At 36.1% G+C, this 20,926-nt stretch overlaps 1 protein-coding gene across 1 annotated transcript in view; it reads left to right on the top strand.

The window, feature by feature from the left end:
* The window catches only part of MALRD1 (MAM and LDL receptor class A domain containing 1), a 234,212-nt gene that overhangs the window by 103,429 nt on the left and 109,857 nt on the right, over positions 1 to 20,926 (top strand). The window contains exons 27-28 of the mRNA XM_054274046.1: positions 15,457 to 15,702; positions 17,339 to 17,496. Of these exons, the coding sequence (XP_054130021.1) occupies positions 15,457 to 15,702; positions 17,339 to 17,496 (404 nt within the window). The remainder of the gene's footprint in view (positions 1 to 15,456; positions 15,703 to 17,338; positions 17,497 to 20,926) is intronic.

The following is a 20,926-nucleotide window of genomic DNA, read 5'->3' as shown; positions in this document are numbered from 1 at the left end:
AAAATCATTTTATGAAATAGTTGTTTGGGTATTTGAGTCAACTGTTGTGAATCTGCAAAGCTTCTTGTCTAGCCATGTACACTTAGCCAATATCCTGCTTAATTCAGTAGGATTTATTTATCAGAAGTTGTAAAATAGAGTTGTTGTAGAATAAAGAACTGAGTGGGACAGTTTGCAATAAGGCCAGCAGGCTTAAATGGTTTTTGGCTAGTAGGAATTGCCACTAATACTGGTTAGGCACCATATCCATCTTCTGCTTGTGTGGTATGGTGCCCACATCAGTGCAATTATTTGCACCATCCTCACTTACTACACTAGGGAAATAAAACTCAGGAAACATTTACCAGAAATTATACAGTTTGGATGGGGATGGATCCAAATAACCCCAAGGTAAGAGCTACTCATGAAAGCACTGCTGCTGTAGGTTAGCAGTATTTGCTTGGACACAAATGATGAAGGAGAGACTATTTTTGACAGAACAGGACTAATCTTTTTCCTCCTTCCACATTTATCACAGAGTTACTGAAATGTAACCCCCTGAAGTGGAATTTAGGAGATGCATTTTGTTCCTGGGTCTACTACAAATTTCCTGCAGAAAGTCATTTTATCTCACGTCTCTGTCTTTCTGATCAATAAAACAAAGTTAATATTTCCCAGTGTCAAGGACTACTACAAGAATGGATCATTAATTTATGTGAGCAACTTTGCTTTGTTACTGCTGCTAATGAATAGCCTTCTCCTTTAGGATGTCATTAAGCACTGCTCAGGCTTTGGGAAATAACACTGATGAGACTACACCAAACCCAAGAAATTGCACTGAACTTTGAGCACAAGATAAACTGGAAAGATATGGGCAAAATTTTCCAGACATCTCTCTGATAAGGTGCCAGTTCTAGTACTATTGGCTTCCTACTTCTGCCAAGCCAGTCATGGAAATTTATTGCAAATGAGATTTGTATTTTGAAGTTCAGCTTTATATGAATGTTACCCCAGGAGGAACACTAGCCAAGCTTTCTGATTCTTTATTTTTGTTGTACTCAGACTCTATCCTCTTAATGGGAGATGCAAGTCCCTGTGGCAATGTTAGAAGCTTTAAAAGCTTTGGCTTTGATGGTAAAGGATGTTCCAAAATACTTTTATGTTTTATAATAAAAAAGATACTAAAATCTCAGGAAAGAGCCTCCAGAGACTGATTTCTTGTGTAGCTCATATAAGATGTACTTTGTGGACTTCAGAGGTTCACAACACTTTAAGGCAATGGTTTAAATTCATCCTTACAACAAACCATATTTTTTATATTGACAAATTTTTCTTGATCAGGATAAGAATTTACATCACCCACTGAGGGGTTCAACTTACAGCTGCTACTTAGCAGTGGTATCTGTTTGCATCACTGCTTGTAAGTGGGTCTGCTTCTGCCCATAGAAATGTTCTGAACTGTGGCAAAATGCATGCTGGATGTTGTGAAAAGTGCTCTGTAATGCAACTTTTAAAAATAGAACTAGCTAAAATGGCCATGGTGATCAGCTGCAAAAATCAGCTGCCCTAGACTTGTCTGGTTATATGTAGAAACAACAGAAAGTTTAACCAAAAGCAAAACACTTCTATCCATTGATCAATTTTTTGGAAGTTTCTGAGGATAAAGAAGATCATGCAGCAAAGATCTGTCTCCTTCTTGTCTTCAGCTAGGGAATATATTTGCTAAGAAAATAAAAATATTTTTTCTTTAAGAGATAAACGCATAGTTTTTGAGATCTACTCTAATACAATTCCTTTTCAATATTTTATTTGTTTTAGATAATATTTGTAATGCCCATATCAAAGGAGATTCTTCTGAATCTTATTGAGCCATATCACTGTGTGAGACAAGTATACTAAGGAGTCTTTGCTTGTTATTTCTGTGCATGGAGTCATAGGGCAATGAATGCAGCGTAAAGATGAAATTGAACAGAACCACTAAATGTTCCCATCTGTGACACTGACTCACCTTTCAGAAGAATGTTTCCCTGATTCTGTAGGAACACCTTGAAATTCTACACATTAACAAAAATATATATTCTAAGGTGGCTGTTTATTTCAGCCAAACATGCAATAATGTTTAAAGACAGGAAGTAAACACTGGACTTCTAGAAAAATAATTTTGAAAGCTTGCATTGTAATTTCCTGTAAACTACAGGATATTGTAGATTGTTCTCAATATGCTGCTTAGCAACAACAATGCTGAACTGCAAAGCCACTGAGAGCTGCTTAAATTGCTGGGCCTGAGAAACAATAAACATCATTTTAGCCTGGCTCTTATCAAATTTTCATTTTATGAACATCAATTTTTTGCTCTGTGTCACAATGGTACTGTGCGGAGGAAAATGCAAAGACAATTTTGTTTGAGAAATGTTATTTGTGCTTGTTGCTGTGCCTCTGCAGTGTGGTAAGATTTCTGAGTTAGGTTCTGCCTTGTGTAAAAGGCTGCCTGTATCCACATCAGCCCAGGAAGGGACCCTGGCCATGCTGAACCTCGTGAAAGTTGCAGTTGTTTCTGTGTTTGGTTTGTCTGGCAAGGCTTTGGTGGCAGGGAGCTACAGGGGTGACTTTGTGAGAAGGTGCCAGAAGTTTCTCTCGTGTCAGACAGAACCAATTCCAGCTGGCTCCAGGGTGGATGCCCTGCAGGCCAGGGCTGAGCCCACCAGTGATGGTGGCAGCATCCCTGTGACAACAGATTAAAGAAAGGGAAAAGTTGCTGCACAAGAGCATTTGCAGCCAGAGAGAGGAGTGAGAATATGCAGGAGAAGGTGCCTTTGCTGGCACCAAGGTAAGGGAAGAAGGAGCAGGAGATTCCCCTGCAGCCTGTGGTAAATACCACGGTGAGTTGGGCTATCTCATTGCAGCCACGGAGGTTAATGGTGGAATAATTATCCATGAATAATATTTTGTACTTACAGTTGTTTACAAAAGAGATAGCATGGATTTGACAGTAATTTCCATGATCTCTAAACTTGTTTTTCCTATCTTCTTTCCATCCTTTCCCTCCTGCAGTGTTGTTACTGACTATAAAAATCGCAGATCCCTCCATCAGAGTTTCTGCTCATGTCTCCTTCCATTCACCTGGGAATACAACAGCTGCCAAGGGCTGCCTGATCAGATTAGCAGGCTACAATAAAGAGAAGTTATTCCAGAGACTAGGGAACTGGTATCTGCTGACTTCAGTTTTGTAGAGGAGACAGACAGTTATTTTCAGCAAATTAAAAGCAATTCACTGAAGTGTGGAACATGTTTTTGAGAACTTTGAGAACATAGGAAAATCAACAGAGGATCACATCAAGGTCCATTTCACTTGATATCCTCTCTACTGCTGTCAGTGAGAGGATGAACATATATGATACTTCCTCTTAATGTCCCTAATATTTCCTTTTTAGGAGACCTTATGACCAAATGTGGTTTTGGATATGTAGCAAACCTTAATGTATTTGCCTTCTGTATAGAGCCTAGTTTCTCTAGAAGCACATTCACAAGCATAGCCCCCTTCTCATTTTTTGCAGCAAGTTGTGCAGTTCTGCCACTTGCAGAGAAAGTAACTCTGTTTTTACCCTCTTTTTACTGAAAATGGTGAACAGCAAAACGCACCTACTCCATATTGTTCTCCATCCCTAAGTAACATCATACACTGAAGGAGTTTCAACTTATTTCTTACATGGAAACTATTCTGTATGTTTTCCTTTCTCTGACTTTAAAAAAATCCACTATACTCTTTTGGGACTGATAAAATCAGGTCTGTGCAGAGCCTTTAGGAAATGAGTGACCAGTGGAATGATACTGTAAGAAAATGGTTCTTTTTTCTCTCTTTCCTGATGAATCCTAAAACCTTGATTGTTTTGTCTTTTTTGAACATTGGGCTTTTATATTCCTGGAACTGTTTCTGTACTGTGCTGTGTCACTCTTTAGGAGTGGTAGTGGTAGGATTCCAGAACCTGGGAAAGATGGACTGTGTTATCCTCTGTAGCTGAATAACATGACATTTCATTGCCAGTCACTCAAGGTTCAATTAATTTGCTAAATTGTGACTGTTTATCTCCATTCCAGTTATATAAAATAACTGATGCACCTGTAGGGGCTGGATGTTCCAGGATTATAAGAATGTCCTGCAATGGCAGCTGATGTCAGAAAGGTTTTTTAGTTCATATCTAGCACTGGGTACAGTCCCATTAAGCATGTTCATTTTCTCAAAAAACTTGTCCTATTATTCATAGTTATCCCTAGCTTATATCACCCTGAATACCTTCAAATCACTGGAAAATTTTCTTAACTCATAACTCATGCACTTCTCTTGTCTTCTAAAAGTAAACAATAAAGATTACAGTCTTGCTGTTTCTTTGCTCTTTCTTTGGGATTTTTTTGTTTTAGTTCATGGGTTTTGGTTTTTATTTTCTGTTGTTCCATACCAATTTTTAAATCATTTTAGTACAAATTTTTCCTTAACAAAAAACATTTAAAATACATAGATTTTGGTCAGCAACATAATTAAAATAAAGATATACAAAGTAATACAATAATCAGGAAATCAGATTTGACAAAAATATTTTTATTTGAAATATAGCTCAAAACTCTAGAGTATACTCTAAAGGTCAAAGGATACTGCTTCTATCACTCTTTTGCTGTTATAATTTGATCTATAAAAGTTTACAGACACATAAATAGAAATAACTTTGGCAGTTTTTGTAACTTATATATAATTACAAGAATAATAAAATTTTATGCTTCAGTGCATAATGTGATCTACTGAAAAGAGGAAAAAATCTCTTTATGCAGAACTAATCAAATAACAAAGCATTTATTGCTTCATTTAAAACAGCCAGCATTGACAATTGACTGAGAGAACAGGATGTGAAATGAATAAAGTAGTATTTCTAAAGCAGTTTAAAACCAGTCTGGGAAGAGAAAGAAATAAAAACAAACCTGAAATCAAACAAAAATAAACAATTAGCCCCAAAACAGCAACAAAAGCTTAACAAAAACCAATCAAACAACTAAACAAGGACCCTCAACAAAAAACCCCAAACAAAACCAAGCCTGTAAAGAGGACTCAACACTTCTTTCAGAGATTGAATCTGACTTTGTAGTTGCCTTAATTACATACAGGAGATTGTGAAGTGTTTTTTATTCATTGGTACCTGAACATATTCTCAGACATATCTAGAATGAAGTTCCACACAGGAGGCAATTTTCATTTTCATTATACAATAATAAAAAAGGTTTATCATTATGGTATTTTAAAACCAAGAAATCTACATGTTTAACTTTTTCTCTCTCATTTCTGGTACATTATACAATTCCTTCCATATTTTTCAGAAAAATGGTGGAAATACTGTAGAATATGTAGATTGGTTTAGGAGCTTGCTATAAAGCTACTATATTTGAACATGAAGTAGTCATGACTACAGGTTACTTGAATTCAATTTCTACATAAATTGTCCACCTGTTATTATAAAAATTATCCTTTTTATTGCCTGTTAAGGAGAAAATATATAGCCCAGATTTTTGTAGTGTATTTTCTAATTATTTTGAGCTTTCTCCAACTAAATTCCAAATGTGTGTAACTTTACACAGATTGTACTTTATCACTGTACTTTATCAATTTAACTGGAAATATCTTGCACCACCTTTTTAATTCCACAGTTTCTTCTGATTCTTTTTCTTGTACCTTGGACTTTATCTCCTTTTATTTTGAGCTCTAAACTTACCATATTGTATAATGGTTTGAAAGCAATGTCCACATTTGCTAAACTAAAAAAGAAAATATCATATGTTTTTACTGGTCTAATTTGGAAAATAATGACAAATATTTAGAATGGGTTGCAATTTTAAGGGAGTTAAAAATGTTTTTTCCACTATTCTATGGGGATTTAGGATACGCTTCAGTCCCTAACCAACTATGGCATTTGAACTTACAGTAAAGTACAGATAATTTGAAGACATTTCCCATACTTTATTATAATTTTATGTCAAAAACCCAAAAATTTTTCCCTAGTTATTCTCAGACAGTGACATTAAAGCCCAAAAATTCTTTGGATCACTAGTCAGATGTGAGGACAGCCTGAATTGGGCCCATAACTGATTACAACTCTAGAAACTGGCAGACAGAATGTGATTAATGTCATCTCAGAACACGATTAATGTCATCTAAGGTCCTTGGAGGTAGGGCATTGTCAGCCCTTGTTTTTCTGTTTCACAAAACTGTTTAACATCTTCAAAACTTTCTTTAGCTCTTGGGTCTCCACAGACTTGTTTCTGAGAAAGGTGTCCCAGAGCAGGCATCCAAATACGTATAAGGTCAGGAGAAGAGAATTTCAATGCTGGCAGTTTGATGAGAGTCTCTGAGCAGCAGGTGAGGGCAGGTATTTATATCTACATTGATAGCATGAGCTGGTAATTCCTTTTGGCAATGAGTAGCTGGGCCTTGGGAATAGCTTTTGTAACCAAATTGCTGCAAAAACTGTAAGAGGAATTTCTGGTACTGTATTTATGAAGGAGAACCCTCTTGAAGAGCCCTTCTCCTTAATTTTCTCTCTACTGGGAGAACTAAGTAAAATCTGAGCTTTCTCAGGACCACCAGTGCTACTGTCATTATTAGCTCTCATTAGGAGACATTCTCTATATGTTACATATTCCAGATTCAGAGCTGACCTTCCCTTGGGTGAACTGAGAGCATGAAAGCTCTAATTCTGCTCTGCATTCCAAGAACTACATTAAAAGTTGCTCTTACTTGTCTGTAATGACTTTTTTCTTTTTCTCACATATCTAAAAGTAGATAAATGATAGCAGTACAGAGGAGTCTTAGAAATAGGATATAGAAATAGGATGTTTCTACTATTAAGGCTTGCAGCAGCAAAAGCAATCTGAAAAAAATTTTATATTTCACAGAATCAAGTCCTATTTTATCTTCATGCAGTTCACCTTTGCTGGGAATTTGAATTTTCTGGACATCCTGGAACAAAATTTCTATATGTGGTTAAGACTGAAGACCAGTGTGGTTATCTATTCTCCTTCTCTAACTGTAGGAAACAAGATCTAACTCAAATATTTTTTAAGTACATGCTTATCAATAGTCACTTTGGACTGCATTTTACATTACCAGTTAGGAATTTACATTTTCAATATGATGTACTGTAGACAAAGAAAAACATTATTTTGAACAAGATGTCTGTAAACTTAATTTGAAAGTTCAGTTTATACTTCATTATTTACATCATTAAAGATTTTATGCAACTCACTGCACAGCTTCATTTTCATTCTCTGATTTTTTTTTATTTTGTTCTCAAATTTTTCAACAGAATATGACTTCCAAGTAAAATGCTATTTTAGCTTTCACAAGGTACCTTACTATCCCAAGATGTGCCTGGATGCAGTTTAGTGTTAGGATAAGCAAAGTTAATACACAAATAAGATGTATAAAACTGTTAACTGTCAAAATTTATCAAGCATTCTTGCCTGTGGAAGGACCACAATAATTTTTTGCTTAAAATCAGATCAGCCCCTTGGTCCATCATCCATGTTGAAGACAGAGGCAATGAATGTGTTAAACACCTTTGCCTTGTCCCTGTCCCTGTTTGTGAGGAGCCCATCCTTGTCCTGTAGTGGGTCAATTGCCATTAATATGTTTGAAGAAACTCTTTTTATTGTCCATCCACAGCTCTGCTCAGCTGAGCCTTTGCCACATTTTTTCTTCCCTGCAGTGGAAAGCAGCATCTCTGTACTTTTCCCACGTCACCTGCCCTTGCTGCTGCTGGCCATACACCTTCTTTTTGCCCTTTTTTCCAAGGGACGATTCCTGTCCAACCAAAATGGCTTTCTGCTTCACCTGCTTGAGTTCTGACATCTGGGAATTGCCTGCTTCTGTGCCATTATTAGGAGATGATGTTTAAAAAGTGACCAGCACTGATGGGCCCCAGCACTTGCAAAAACAGTTTCTCAGGAAACCCTAATAACTAGGGTTTTTAGTTATTAAACCCTATTAAACCCTAATAACTAATTCCCTGAGCAGTCTGAGGTCAGCTCTGCTCAGGTCCAGAGCTGAGGCTTTGGCAGTTCTCCTGTCAACAATATCCACTCTGCTCATGAGATCCACTCTGATGACAAGTAGTAGATCAAGGAATTTGTCAAAGCTTCAAAAGAAGATTGCGTAAGAAATTACTCAGCATCAATTGGACTTAGAGATGAAGGTTTGGGCCAGGTAAATATGAGGGGTTTAGGTAGTGTTGTTCTCCGGGTTTCAGGACTGTTGGTACTTTTGTCTGTATTTCCCTTAGCTTCCTTTCCAAGCAGAGGAAAGCTGTATGGCAGAACTTACATGGTAAGCTCTGTGGAAATCCTGTGGAGTGGCATCAAGCAATTTCATCAGGGTTGTTTTTCTAACCATGATCTGTTCTGTTCTTTCCATGTTCAGTCACTTGCTAAGCACACATGTTACTACTTGCTTACCTCAAAGTGTGCTGGTAAACGTGAACCTGTGCTGAATGGAGGTGCAGTTAATGAAGTTATTAATGCTTTGAGGAATAAATGACTGTAATGGATTGGATTAACATTAAATGAGAAGAATAAAAAATTAATTTTGTCTTAATTGTTCATCCTGGCTGGAAAAATGATAAGGAACAGAATTCCTTAATGGCACTAGGAGACAGTGTAACAATATTTTGGCATAACAGTGCCAAGAGTTGCTTTCAGAGCCTCACCTCACAGCACTTTTGCTGACTTTATAGGTAAAATTTTAGTCTTTTTCTTTCAGTGTCTGAGAACAAACATGTAACTCAGAGGAAGGGAAAAGCTGAACATAATTGAAGCTACATTTCTACAAGATATTGTGTGATTAAGGAGTTTGTTGATATCTTTCTCCTCCATCAAGCATAAGGCATTTTTCATTTTCCTGTTGACCTCTTCAGTGAAGGCTTAAATGTGTGCAGAAGGCTGTTCAAGACATCAATGAAATCTTTTAATCATCACATACTCTTCAGATGAAGGTGGTAAATACAGTAATCCTGAAATTTATTCCTGAGTAATGACAGATGAGGATTCATAGGGGTCATGGCATTTAATTTAATCCGTTTTGGGGCAGTTTTCGTTTCTCCTACACCTGACCCTTACTCACATATGTCTGAAAAGTTTTAATATAGCTGTGTTTAAATGTAATTTTCCATAGAAACTCTGAGCAGATTATGTTTCTTTCAGCTCTTTCTCTCTTTAATCCCATCTGTACACAGGTGAGAATTCTCCAGAACAATTTCCTTTGTACTTTACATTTGTATTGTTGAATATTACTACTGATTAAGGGAAGAGGTTGACATTCATAAATAGCAGAGAACCCCAGCTGATAATAGATGTATTTTTTGTTATCTTTCCCTTTGAATATTGAACAGTTATATGCCAAATTAAGGATGTGACTGAACCACCTCATAGTGTCTACCATGTTGATGAAAATGCCTTTTTCTGGATAACGTCTGAGGTCTTGTGGACATATAATAGAAAGACTTCTTACTGCTTATTCTATGTGTTTTATATTACTTTATTTGCTATAGAAAGGTTTCTCAACATAGTTTTGTTCATACTTTCCGTTCTGGAAGCAGTGTTTCTCAGGTTCTGGGACTCGATGCCCACTGCCCTCTCTCACCAAGGTTGAATCTGGCCAGGACAGTGTCCTCTGGTCTCAGAGTCAGAGCTCTGAATCTAAATTAGAGCTGGTTGGTCAGGCTTTGAGCAGGATTTGAGGGAAGTGCTTTCCACCTGTCACATTTACTGAGCAGCTCTGGCAAGTTGTACAAAGGTGATTTATCACTTCATTGCAGTTTCACCTCCCACTACGGGCATTGGTCAACAGCTTGGGGTATGGTGGAGAATATGAAACAGTCACATCTTCCAGGGCAGCCAGTGAAGATCTCCCCCACTTCAGATTCAGTTATAACATCATAAAATGCTTTCAGTTCACTGTTTAACCAACTTTTCATTGATCTCCTTGTAGAAATTCCTTCTAACATACATACCTCAGCTATCCAGAGTTTGCACAACTCATTTTTCATGCTCAAACTGTTCTGATTTATGGGTTTCTGCTTTACTTCAAGCCATACTTTAGATTCAATCTCCAGACTTTTCTCCCATCAGAAATGGAGCCAGTGAAATCACTGACCAGAGCCTACTCTCAGCACCAGGAAATGCAGATATCATACCTTCTTCCACCCTCCAAAAAATCAGATAGCAGTTGGACCATTAAACCAGAGGTCACAACTAAATATTTTGGGCTCTAAGGTAGAGATGTTATGCACCAGTCCAGGCTATCATAAAAGCAGTGTTACATTGATTTGCTTCAGGCAAAATGTCAGTCTATAGCTGTATAGCAATTCACATGAGCTTCAAGTTGTACTTCTAAAGGGCATGAAGCAAATTTTTGACATATTTTTAAGATTGTGGATCTGATACCTAAGGAATATTTATTTTTCTATGTCTTTACTAAGGAATTCAAGCAGTAAATAGATTTAGATTTCATTTATTTGAGCCAGAACATAGCAACCCAAAATTTTGTTCAATGTAATTTTATGTTGGATTTTTGCTAAGAGTAAACTCTTACAAAGTTTACTTTGTAAGTAAACTTAAGAGTTTAGCTTTTTTGCTTTATTTGATATTTAGTCTTTCTCACTGCAGTAGATGCTGTGAATATGATGAATATTATATGATGAATGTTATTGTTTTTGGAAAAGCTTTGCTTAAAAACTAGATGTAAATTCTTTTTCTCTTAGAATTTCTAAGTCCATCCTCAAGAAGATAGGTTATAAATTTCAACATGGCTTTGGAAAGGGAAGACTGTATAAAAGAACTGATGTATCACAGTTCTCATTAAGTGTGTGTCCTGTTACAACAGTTTTTCTGGCTTGTCCTTTTCTTCATGCTGGAGACATAGACCACCTGATTAGCACTGGAATGACAATATTAACATGTACTGTATCTCTTGTTTCACTTTGCTGGCAAGGAGCAAACCAGTTGATGCTATTGCAATGTATCTTTCATGAATCCAGGCCTAGGTCTCTTCTCCAGTATGGGGATTTAACACCTGAAGAAAGTAACTAAAAATTTCCTTTTAGGTTGCCCAGCTAGCATGTTTTACAGAATATATAGGTGTAGAATTACACAAGCAACATGGAAAGTATCCACCATTTCTGTTACTGAAGATATTGGTATGCCAGCACTGTAAGAGTGGGGAGTTAAAAAGACCTTATGCCTCCTCCTCTAATCAAAGCCTGTTCTTTTCATTTCTTGTGAATGCACATTCACACGCATCTAAGCAGTTGAAACTGAATCTTTTGATCTTTATAATAGTTTTTAGCATTGCCCTGCTTATGGTATATGCAGTAAACTCAGTATGAAGAGGCACTGAGTAGCCCCTCTTGCCTTCAGGTCAGAATTTCTGGTAATCTTAAATAAAGCAAAGCACCAGGTTATGACCCATTGAATGTGTCACAGATTGGGTATGTCTTAAAGAGTATTGAGTGACTGATAAAAATCAATACTTTTCTAATAACAAAGTTCCAACAAACAAAACAAAGAAGTTTCTTCAGTGCTCTGTCATGGACTATTGTATTGAGCAGCAATATCCTACCTTGCTGTTTATGTTTTTGGTTCTTTTTGGTAATTACTGCAAAAGATTTCTCTTGTGTTTGTGTGTGGGAATGGTCAAGATAAGAAATTTATTGAGAAAGTTTTGGTTGTTGGAGCTTTCATCCACTCTTTGTTGTGGCTGTAACTTTGACAGTTAACAGTTTCTTCTAAAATTCCCTTGTGCAAATGAACTCAAGCTGTTGTTTTTCTAACTTTCAGTTGTTCAGAATGCAAATCAATATGTCAAAGTACTTGCAATGTTTACAAAACCAAATGTTTGCACTCAATTCGAGAAAATAAAGCCTTTTTCCTTAAAAAAAAAAAAAAGCTCATACACTAATACTTTTTAAATCTTTTTTTTCCTGACACCCCAACATCTAAAAGTCTTTCAAAATTATTTTAATTTCTAAAGTTTTGCTTTTGAAATGAGATGCATTTTTCACATTCCTGCATTGACAAGTCAGTATTATTATGCATTATCAACAGTCATGAAAGCACTTTTCCCTGTGTCCTTGGGCTACAGTAGTGAGATACTAGAGGAAAGATGTTCTTGTTAACAAATTATTTTTTTAAGGACACATAGATTTCAGTCATACAGTAATGTCAACTCAGAGCAAGAAGGATAATGGAGTATTTTTTACAGGGAAAAATACAGAGATCTAAATTATCCAGAGAGCTCCTCTCCCTGGGATGTCACACTCAGTCTGCTGATTAATTACTCTGGCCTCTATACCAGACTATGGTTCTACAGGAAACTCTAGCTTGGTATGCTTCTAGCCATGTGAATGTAAATAAAATCTTCTGAAAATATTTTGAAGCAGCTCTAGATTTTCACACTTATTGATGGATTATTCCAGTAATTATAAACTATATCATTCATTTGATTTGGTTTTGTTTTGGAAAACATCAATGCTGATGCTGATGCTATTAAATATAATAAGTTTAAGAAGGTTAACAATTTATTAAGTTTAACAACTTTATAATAATCCTAATTAGAACACAATCTGGCCACTTCTGGAAAGGATAATAAAAATATTTTTATAAATACATTAATAGCAAAAGGAGTGGCAAGGAAAACCTCCCCCCCTTATTGGATGCAGGGGGGAATATGAGAAAAAAAATGAGGAAAAGGCTGAGTATTTGAGACCCTCTTTGCCTCAGTTTTCAATAATAAGACAGGTTGTCCTCAAGAAAAATTTATTTTCTCTCTTGATGTTGGCAGGTGAATTTAATTTTTTTTCCAAAATACATTTAAGAAAAACACCCTTATAAAATAAGGAGATTAATCCTTCTCCTAAAACATGTTTAAAAATATAAATGTTTTACCTGTTGATTTTGCTCAGGGTACATGAACAAGGGGATTATTAACTGGTGCAGCTGTTTTCCTCTGTTGTATAAATCCTCCTCAATTTAAAGATTATTTATCTGAAGGACGCATATAACGATAAGATAAAAGTTATTTATCTGAAAGGGGCTCTAACAGCCCCTAAGGCTCTACTGCAGCCTAGTGTGTCTATGCAGGCACCACATAGGACAAAAATCTACCCACAAATAATCCTCAAGAAACACTGATTGGAGGAAATATTTACTGAACCTTGCTAAGGAGAAATTTCTCTCAATTAAATACCTCTCTCATACCCACAGGAATCTATAGAACAGAGTTTTTGAACAACTAACATTAAGAAAAAGTAGGGAAGAAAGAAAGACAGTTCTAAAAAATTCTTTTTCCTGTAGTTTGGTTGGGTTTTTTTGGGAGAAGGGAAGGTTGTTTTTTTGTTTGGTGAAGTTTTTTTTTTCCCTACAGTTTTAAAGCCTTAGAAATGACGTTTAAAGAGAAGCCATACTATGGAAGGACATCCAGAAGCAAGTCACGTTACAGACTCAGGCAGTGTAATATCATTCATTACACATGCTTGGAAAGTTTCATTCATGCCAGGATTCAAGATGGATTTTTTTGTTTTTCCTCAGGAAACAAAGACTTCCACTTTTCAACTCTGCTTTTTTTTTTTAACCTGAAATTGGAAACAATGCTACAAAGGGACCTCAAAATTCAATAGTTATTGGAATTATTGATCATTGAACTGCAAGGGAAAATATTTTAAGGCATGAATTGCATCCTGAAATTTAAATTCCTAGTTTGTTGACAAAATAAATGTTTTGCTAAATTCTTACTGCAATCACTTAAAAGAAAGGTAGGATTATAATAACTAGCTCCTAAAAACAAATGCCATTTAAATTAGGCAGCAGTTTTATAATAAATCTCTGTCACTCACACAACAGAGATGACTGAAATTCTGAAGAAGATTGATAAGAGTTTCTGATGGCCACTGACTGAATCATTGATGGTATTGCACCATTCTTTTGACCAGGACCATTTTCAGAATTTGCGTAATAATAAAATTCTCACTGATGCTTTTGTAAACTTTTAGCTTTGAATTTCAAACAAGTCCTTTTCTTCTGGTCAGAGATCACCCATTTTTCTTGTCTCTAGATCTGGAGATCTTTGTCTGATATTATTACCAACCTGATACATATTTTTATGTTGCTAAGAAATCAGGAATTAAAATTCAGTAATTTCCCTGCAAATCTTGCTAGATATTGCTATCATATTCCAATATGTGTTTGTATTTTAAATTTATTTTAATAAGAATTGCATTAGGAGGATTTTAACTTCAGGAGGAGAGGTTAATGCTTGTTTTCTTTAGCTGATATCTAGAAATCAAGTGACTTGTTTTCACTTTAACGAAAACAAGGGTTCTAACAACATTTTTTCAGTTTGGAGTATTTGTAATTTAGAGTCTGGCTGAAACAAATGCTGTGGGATGGAGGTTGCCAACATGACAACTGAATACCCCATTTCTTATCCTCTTTCTACTAATAAATCTATTTTTCAGACCTCTTGATAAAATCCAGCCTTATGTCAATGTCATTTAGATCCTTTAAATTAATACAGTTTTACAATTAATTAACTAAAAATTAAATTAATACAATTAATACAATTTTAGCACCATGTGATTTTCAGTATCAATTAACTCAGATTCTCCCTGTACTTCCGTAACTTTTAGACATGTACATATTCTAATTTTGTCTGTTGAGCTCATATAGTCATACTCCTATTTTTAAGTAAAATTATTCTTGTTCATTTATTTCTGGCACAGCAGAATGTACAAAGTAAATGGGAAGGGGTCAGTTTTAGAATGTTGTGTTTCACCTCTTGATTAAAGAATGTACTGAAGTTATTCGGAGTCCTGCAGAAAGTGATCTAAAATGAAAACGTGAAACTTGGAAATAGATCCTGTGTCTGAGTCCTACAGTCTTTAGGCTGTACAATAGTAGAATTATCCCTCAATAACGGCAGGAAGACTGTACAAAAAGGACACCATCAACCTACTGAACTCATAAAAAAAAATCCATTAAAAGGCTCTGTAGTTAAAAGAAAAGTTTCTTCTTCCAAATTAGGGCTCCTAAGCAGGCTCAACTTTGCAGCTAAGATAAAATGATTCAATCCAACACCACATGAAAGGAGAATGCCAGCAATTAAGTCAGACTAGAAAGCTTTGTTAGTGATGGAATGCCTGGCTGGAGCTTGCCCTCTGAGGCTTTACAAGGGAAACAGTCATTTATTTAGGCAATCACTTGACAAAATACAAAAGAAATAAACTGATAATGGATTGGTACTTCAGGGGAACCAAAGGCTTTTAATAAAAGTGCTCTGGACCACCCTCCTCCTCCTAAATATTAAGCTCTCTGAAATGTAACCTTCCAGTAACCTTGCTGGGATGCACGGCGCTGTGATTCACCAGGACACCCTCATTCTTCTCTTTTCAGGCTCCTGCTCACATGGCCATAGGCAGTGCCAGAATGGCAAGTGTTACAGAGCAGAACAAAGCTGTGATTTTGAAGACAACTGTGGGGATAATACAGACGAGAGTGAATGTGGAACTTCCTGCACCTTTGAGAATGGCAGATGTGGCTGGCAAAATTCCCTGGCTGACAATTTTCGCTGGGTGCTCGGGGTCAGCTCGCCTCAAAGCCTCAGACCTCCTGGGGACCACACGCTTGGAAACAGAACTGGTATGGTGTTAGTTCACAAGTAAGGGATAATTGTCTTCATGAAATGTCTCATGTCTCCACAGGCAGCAGGGGAGTTCTAAAATCTCTAATCAGGGTGTCATTTTTAATGAACAAGATGTATTACAATAGAAAAATATGAATTACCATTGTACAATAATTTTAATGCAGGAAAATTGAATCTTAGTTGTTTTTTATATGAGTCGGGCAAGATAATTTGATATCTGTCTGGAGACTGGCATTTGGTCTGGCTGCAATTTGCAAAGGTGAGTTAGCTCAGCTCTGAGATCCACTGGGTCCCACTCCTCTGGAGCCTGAGGTCATTTTCAGGAACCTCTACAGTTTCCCATAGAGACTATTCATACTTTAATTTTAGCTAATGTTAAATAATTAGATTTAAGGAAACAAATCTCCTTTGTTAGTGCATGTCCTGGTTTGTTTTGGCCAAAGCACCCAGTTATCTGCTCTTGCTCTTGCTGCAAGCTCTGTGCCTTCATACTTTGCTTTTGAAGGTCCTATAGCTTAGACAAAGATGTCACCAAAGCTGAGCTCAGAACTGACCTTAAATTTAAATATTCATAGCAGAGTTACACAAAGACATGATAGCAGTCACTTGAATGTTTACAGAAACTGCTGAAGGACAACACACAATGAACTTCAAAATATGTAGGAAAAAAGTCATTTACATTGTCAGTAATATATATTTTTAAGGTATTATCACAAATACACCACTACACTTGTTAAATATATGCTTGACCTCAGATTTTGGATCCCATAACACCATGGCAAACATCTATGGTTGTATCTGAGCCAGGGAAGTGTCAAAATTAGAATGAACCCATTTGTTTCTGCATTATCCAATCAACTAAAATTTTTTTGCCTAATTCATATACAAACATTAGTAGATGTGCAATTACAATTTTTGTGTTATTTATAATAAAATTTATGTTTATGTCATATACACATTTCTTATTTGTACAAAGGAAAAAAATGAATTTGAAAACATGGGAGAATTTTTTATGCTTCTGATTAAAAATAAAGATGGAAGACTCAAGGAACATATCAGTGTTGAAAAATACTAACTCTAGGCATCTAATTTTGCAATTTCATCTGACTAAATAATTTATATGTTCATTAATATTCCAACAGAGTAAAAATGACCAAAGGAAATATGAACCATTAGGGATACCTAGTGATTTATACATGCATAATTTTTTTTTCCTGTTCCACAAGTTTTTATATAGTGTGACTTGCTGTTTTGAAGATTACCTTTCAGGAGACTTTATCCTGAAATTTATCATGATGTGGCTATTTTTTGATGTATTGTCAGAATTGCAGCTACTGCAGTTTAGCAGGGATATGTAATCCAAGTAGCCAGAAAAACATGGAAGAGTTCCCAGTCTTCTACACAGGTCCACCCAAAACTTAAGCTGCTACCACCAGTTTATTCATTTTATTCCTATTATAAGAAGTGCACAAGGAATGGGAACTGGTCATTTTTTCTCCTGAGCTGAGGTTCACTAGTATGAGACTTATGAGGGAAGTGTTCTTCATACATCCCTGCCTTTACTTTGCTGAGTTTTGAAATGTAATTTGAAAATGTAAAACATTTTTTCAGTAATACATCATTTAATTTCAGGACATTTCCTATATCTCGAGGCCACTGCAATAAGCCTAATAAATGAAAAAGCCCATGTGAAGAGTTCCATATGGAAAGAATCAAGTGGGAGTTGTGTGATGAGCTTCTGGTACTTCAAGTCATCAAAAGCCATGGGACACCTTCAGGTTCTGATTAAGGTAACAAAAAACCCCTTTTCTTTTGAATATATTATACCTGTAAGGGTGTTTGTGCTCAGCACTGTGACATTCTGTTGTTTAGCTGACAGACTGGAGAGCTCCCACGCACCTCCTGGTTCTGTGCTGGTTTTTATTACTCCAGTCTCTTAATGCTTTTAGAATTTCTCTTCCAAGAAAAGCCATCTGAAAAGCCAAAGAAAATCTTTTCAAATCCTCTTTTTATTTTCCCCTCTTCACATATAGTACCTTTCCCTTTGATTTTTTCCATGTGAGGCTCTTTTCTTATTTTGCTGACATCCTTATTGGTATTTATCAGTATACAGCTCTATTGCTCTTATGGGATGATGCACAAAAGAAATTACCAACATGTACGAAGTGAGAATAAAATGCAAAAATATGACTGCATTAAATATTTTTATATAAATGGATACAGAGTATAATCAATTTTATTTAGAAATATTTTTTCTTCAATCAATATGAGACAACCAAAAAATTGCTTAAAAATAATGTCTGGTTATTAATTTGCAAGTGAAAACCCAGACATTTGTAAAAAATTGGCTGTTCCTTTGCTGTTCATTAAAAAGGATTAACTGCTTGTAAAAACCTTTTTTAAATCATAATATGGTTCAGACTAGAAAGTAATTCTTATATAGAAATTAATAATCAATGTTCTTCAGATACAGTGACCAAATATGAGTCTGTGCTTACTTGTATCTGTGCATCTCTTCTGGTTATTCAAGTATAAATCATGGTGCAATTTATTTGCCACATGTCTGTTAACTTCCCTTCCTAAAATATCTCCAGTAATGTCTTGGTGAACTGCATTAAAGTTTCTGCTTTATTTCCAATGCATATATTGGCTGACTTAACTTTAAATGATAAATTATATTTTTTCCCTGAAAAAAAATTACTAAAAATTATTTCTCTGGATTATTCTGGATAATATAAAAATAATTTAAAAGCCTGAAAGATAAAAGACTTCAGTAGATTTGGTACCTAGAGATACAACTTAGGACATGACTGCCTGAAATATAAAAACCAATAGGTTCATTGACAATGGGTTCATTGCCTTTGACAGGCATCAGGAGATTTCTTTCATTAATTAGTTCAAACACCTACAAATAACAACAGACCACTTATCAAGTAACTGTATATTTATTGAGATGTTTTATACAGCTCTTTTCCCCAGAGAGGTTCAAATTTGTAAAGGAGGCAAAATTATTCCATCATTGTACCTGGGATTTTTTGCAGATCAACTTAACTTCACCTGTTATGCTGTTATAAGGACCCATAAGTCCATATTTTAATTGGAGTTTCTATTCAGCAGTGTCTGAAGGAACATAATCTAATTAAACAACACATAGTCATGGGAAGTCATACTGGAGCTTCTCCTGCTGGTTCAAACTGCAATACCTCGATATTTCCATCCAGATTGAGTATCCCTTGATTTAAAGTAAAGTTAATGTCAGTGAAATCAGATCTCTAGGTAGTGATTACCTGAAAATAAAAAATATTAAGATGATCTGGGAAGGTAATTACCATCTCAAGTTTAAAAACTTAGCAAACTGTCTCTGGCTGAAGTCATTCCATCCATTCAAAGTTTAACTGAGTGAAGACTGTATAAGCAATGGAAAAGTGATGAACAATATAAAAATTTCTTTTCTTCCAGAATTATCACAGTGGAACAAAAATGGTAAGAAAAGGTAAAAAGCCATTTTTAGAAAAATCATAGTTCATGGTATGCATCAGTTTCATTTCTTAATATATGCATTGCTTGTCCACTTTCAGGAAGTCTAAGTATGTCATCCATCATACTACTAAAGAGATATCTCAGATTATGAGATAAACAACAGCCAGAAATAAAACTAAAAGATCATAAAAGCATACTATAGCCAAGCATGAACCTCTTTTGTTAAAGTTTGCAGCTGGAGAAAATCAATGCATTTTCCTAATGGAATTTCTCTGAAGTTACTGTTGTTTTGATTTTTTTCTCTTTGTTTTGATTTTTTTCTCTTGAAATTGTACTACATATTCTTTGAAGAAAACCATCTGTATATGGAATAATAATAATCCAGTCAAAGTAATGGGCTGTTGAACTACCTGCAAATGTATAGTATTCTTCAAATTGACCCCTTCAACATTTACGTGAGAAAAAGATATTGACAGTGCAGCTATTCAGTGCAGCTGAAATATTAACTCACCACCCATCTGAATTCAAATTCAAGGTTTTTGATAGCAGTGCAAAAGCAAACAGAATATTCCCCAAAGAGATCTAGATATAACTAATCAAAACTTTTTCCAGTGAGATTTTGAGACATTCTGGTTCTGACTGTGCCAGTTATAAGAGAATAGCATCCATTGCAGGAGACATTTCAAAGTTCAGGTGCAGCATGTTCACTGTGTCTGTTTTAGCATTAGTGGTGGGGCACCTCGTCAGCATTCAGTTTATTTTATGAGTCAGAAGAAACTCTGCATTTTCAAACATGTTTATAGAGAGCCAAGCAAGAACTATTAGGTGAAAGGGATAATGCATTTCATTATTCTGTTGATCTAAAATTAGCTTTCTACCACCACCTAAGCTGTCCCTGCAATTAACAAAAAAAGAAGCAGAAGGAAATCAGCAGCAAAGGATTGAGCCATTTGTTGAAAATAACTTTTGTGGTATTGATGTCAATTGCTTTTGCATATAGACATTTTAATATAAGAAGATAATTGAGGATCTAGTACAGTTAGGGGAAGGTTCTCTCAAAGACTTGAAATAAGCCTCAAAAAACAAATATGCAGATGAATAAGGAAGGTGAAACCTGTCATTAGTAACTCCCTCTGCTGACAATAACAAGGCTAATACACACAGGATCTCATTAGGAAGTTCCAGTGGACCTTACCCAGGCATTTAATTAACTCCATCCAGTTAAAAATGAGCAAAGACACAAGGACATTCAGGAAAACAAGAAGTCCTGACTAGGGCATGGCAAGTAAAGCCAGGGCTCATTTATTTTGTGGCAGCAGCAGCCTAAGCTGGCCAGGGCAGCAGGCAGCTGGAGCCAGCACCCAGCCTCCTGCATCCAGCTGCTCAGGGATGCTGCAGCACAGACCCTTTCCCTGGCTGCTGCAGCACTGATGAAAAATAATAATATGTAATAATTATACCTGGCTGCTGCAGCACAGACCCTTTCCCTGGCTGCTGCTCCTCAGCAAATCTGGGAGCCCCCCCCGGTTGTTCCCCTGGCATTGTTATTGCTTTTAACCAGCCCAGTGTAGAGAGGAGAGAGTTATCCTGTAGAAATGTGTGGCTTAGCAGGTGCCACAGCACAGGTAGAGATGAGTCACAGTGGATTTTCTAATTCCCTGGTTAGTTTTAACGGAGCTAAATTTTACCATCCCAGGCCATGGGTGTGAAAATCTGCAGCAGAGGTTCTGCAGATGCCAG

The sequence above is a fragment of the Melozone crissalis genome, unplaced genomic scaffold (genome assembly GCF_028551555.1).
Source record: "Melozone crissalis strain CALT ecotype California unplaced genomic scaffold, PUWL_Pcris_2 ptg000016l_1, whole genome shotgun sequence".
NCBI classification, from domain to species: Eukaryota; Metazoa; Chordata; class Aves; order Passeriformes; family Passerellidae; genus Melozone; species Melozone crissalis.
The sequence above is the reverse complement of the archived record's forward strand: the minus strand, read 5'-3'. Positions and strand labels throughout refer to the sequence as shown.